The sequence below is a fragment of the Lampetra fluviatilis genome, chromosome 71 (genome assembly GCF_964198595.1).
Source record: "Lampetra fluviatilis chromosome 71, kcLamFluv1.1, whole genome shotgun sequence".
Lineage (NCBI taxonomy): Eukaryota > Metazoa > Chordata > Hyperoartia > Petromyzontiformes > Petromyzontidae > Lampetra > Lampetra fluviatilis.
The window spans coordinates 3,232,401-3,235,016 of record NC_136345.1 but is presented as its reverse complement, the minus strand read 5'-3'; the positions used below and the strand labels follow the sequence as shown (position 1 = coordinate 3,235,016).

General features: G+C 60.0%; 1 protein-coding gene across 1 annotated transcript in view; it reads right to left on the bottom strand.

Moving 5' to 3' along the window:
• LOC144952951 (sodium- and chloride-dependent GABA transporter 1-like) overlaps positions 1-90 on the bottom strand; it is a 71,291-nt gene extending 71,201 nt beyond the window's left edge. The window contains 1 exon segment of the mRNA XM_078883438.1: positions 10-90. Within this exon segment, the coding sequence (XP_078739564.1) occupies positions 10-46 (37 nt within the window). The 5' untranslated portion in view covers positions 47-90.
• Between the last annotated feature and the right edge of the window lie 2,526 nt (positions 91-2,616).

The following is a 2,616-nucleotide window of genomic DNA, read 5'->3' as shown; positions in this document are numbered from 1 at the left end:
GCGACTCACCGGGTACCAGACCACGCGAAACCATGAGCGCCGCCATCTTGCCTGGGGGAAGAGGTCACGTGGGGTCGCCGGAAACGGAAGTGACCGCGGAGGGAGAGAGGGTGGGGGGGGGGGTTTCCGGTTCCGGTGCCCACGTCTCGCCCCGCCCCCTCCCCCGTTGTTGTTGTCATGGAGATCGACTCACCCTGTCAATCAACAACAACAACAACAACCGCCATTGGCCACTAAGTGGCGGTGACGTCACCACGACGCTTGTGCCAGGCTAGGTGCATGAGCAGGAGGTCACGTGACAGACCCAGCAGGTGCCATGGGTTGTACTGCTGTGCCAGGCTAGGTGCATGAGGAGGAGGTCACGTGGCAGACCCAGCAGGTGCCATGGGTTGACTGCTGTGCCAGGCTAGGTGCATGAGGAGGAGGTCACGTGACAGACCCAGCAGGTGCCATGGGTTGACTGCTGTGCCAGGCTAGGTGCATGAGGAGGAGGTCACGTGACAGACCCAGCAGGTGCCATGGGTTGTACTGCTGTGCCAGGCTAGGTGCATGAGGAGGAGGTCACGGGGCAGACCCAGTAGTGCCATGGGTTGACTGCTGTGCCAGGCTAGGTGCATGAGGAGGAGGTCACGTGGCAGACCCAGCAGGTGCCATGGGTTGACTGCTGTGCCAGGCTAGGTGCATGAGGAGGAGGTCACGGGGCAGACCCAGCAGGTGCCATGGGTTGTACTGCTGTGCCAGGCTAGGTGCATGAGCAGGAGGTCACGTGGCAGACCCAGCAGGTGCCATGGGTTGACTGCTGTGCCAGGCTAGGTGCATGAGGAGGAGGTCACGTGGCAGACCCAGCAGGTGCCATGGGTTGACTGCTGTGCCAGGCTAGGTGCATGAGGAGGAGGTCACGGGGCAGACCCAGCAGGTGCCATGGGTTGTACTGCTGTGCCAGGCTAGGTGCATGAGGAGGAGGTCACGTGACAGACCCAGCAGGTGCCATGGGTTGTACTGCTGTGCCAGGCTAGGTGCATGAGGAGGAGGTCACGTGGCAGACCCAGCAGGTGCCATGGGTTGACTGCTGCTGTGCCAGGCTAGGTGCATGAGGAGGAGGTCACGTGACAGACCCAGCAGGTGCCATGGGTTGTACTGCTGTGCCAGGCTAGGTGCATGAGGAGGTCACGTGGCAGACCCAGCAGGTGCCATGGGTTGTGCTGCTGTGCCAGGCTAGGTGCATGAGGAGGAGGTCACGTGGCAGACCCTGCAGGTGCCATGGGTTCTACTGCTGTGCCAGGCTAGGTGCATGAGGAGGTCAGGTGGCAGACCCAGTAGTGCCATGGGTTGACTGCTGTGCCAGGCTTGGTGCATGAGGAGGAGGTCACGTGGCAGACCCAGCAGGTGCCATGGGTTGTACTGCTGTGCCAGGCTAGGTGCATGAGGAGGAGGTCACGTGGCAGACCCTGCAGGTGCCATGGGTTCTACTGCTGTGCCAGGCTAGGTGCATGAGGAGGTCACGTGGCAGACCCAGTAGTGCCATGGGTTGACTGCTGTGCCAGGCTTGGTGCATGAGGAGGAGGTCACGTGGCAGACCCAGCAGGTGCCATGGGTTGTACTGCTGTGCCAGGCTAGGTGCATGAGGAGGAGGTCACGTGGCAGACCCAGCAGGTGCCATGGGTTGTACTGCTGTGCCAGGCTAGGTGCATGAGGAGGAGGTCACGTGGCAGACCCTGCAGGTGCCATGGGTTCTACTGCTGTGCCAGGCTAGGTGCATGAGGAGGTCACGTGGCAGACCCAGTAGTGCCATGGGTTGACTGCTGTGCCAGGCTTGGTGCATGAGGAGGAGGTCACGTGGCAGACCCAGCAGGTGCCATGGGTTGTACTGCTGTGCCAGGCTAGGTGCATGAGGAGGAGGTCACGTGACAGACCCAGCAGGTGCCGTGGGTTGACTGCTGCTGTGCCAGGCTAGGTGCACATGCGCCCCCTACTGTGCCAACTTGCTGTGCTTTAGCCACCCGGCGCTCCGCTCGTTGTTGTGAGCGTCGCTCCTCCGCCCTCCGTTGTTGTTGGAGGGCGACTGCCTCCAACTGCCCAGTAGCGTCCTTCACGAGCCTCCTCCACTGAGGCCGATCTTGACACTCAGTCAATCACTCACCCACTCACCAACTCACCAACTCACCCACTCACTCACCCACTCACTCATTCACTCAGTCATTCACCCACTCACTTACCCACTCACTCACTCACCCACCCACTCACCCACCCACTCACTCACCCACTCACTCACTCACTCCCCCGCTCACTCACTCATACATTCACCAACTAACTCATTCACCCACTCACTCATTCACTCAATCACCCACAAACTCAGTCACCCACAAACTCAGTTACCCATCACCCACTCACTCATTCACCGATTCACTCACTTCCCCGCTCATTCACTCAGCCACCTACTCACTCACCCACTCACCCACTCACTCATTAACTCACCAACTCACTCATTCACCCACTCACTCATTCACTCACCCACTCATTCACTCATTAACTCACCCACTCACTCAGTTACCGACTCACTAACCCACTCACTCAGTCACTCACCCACTCACTCAGTCACTCACCCACTCACTCAGT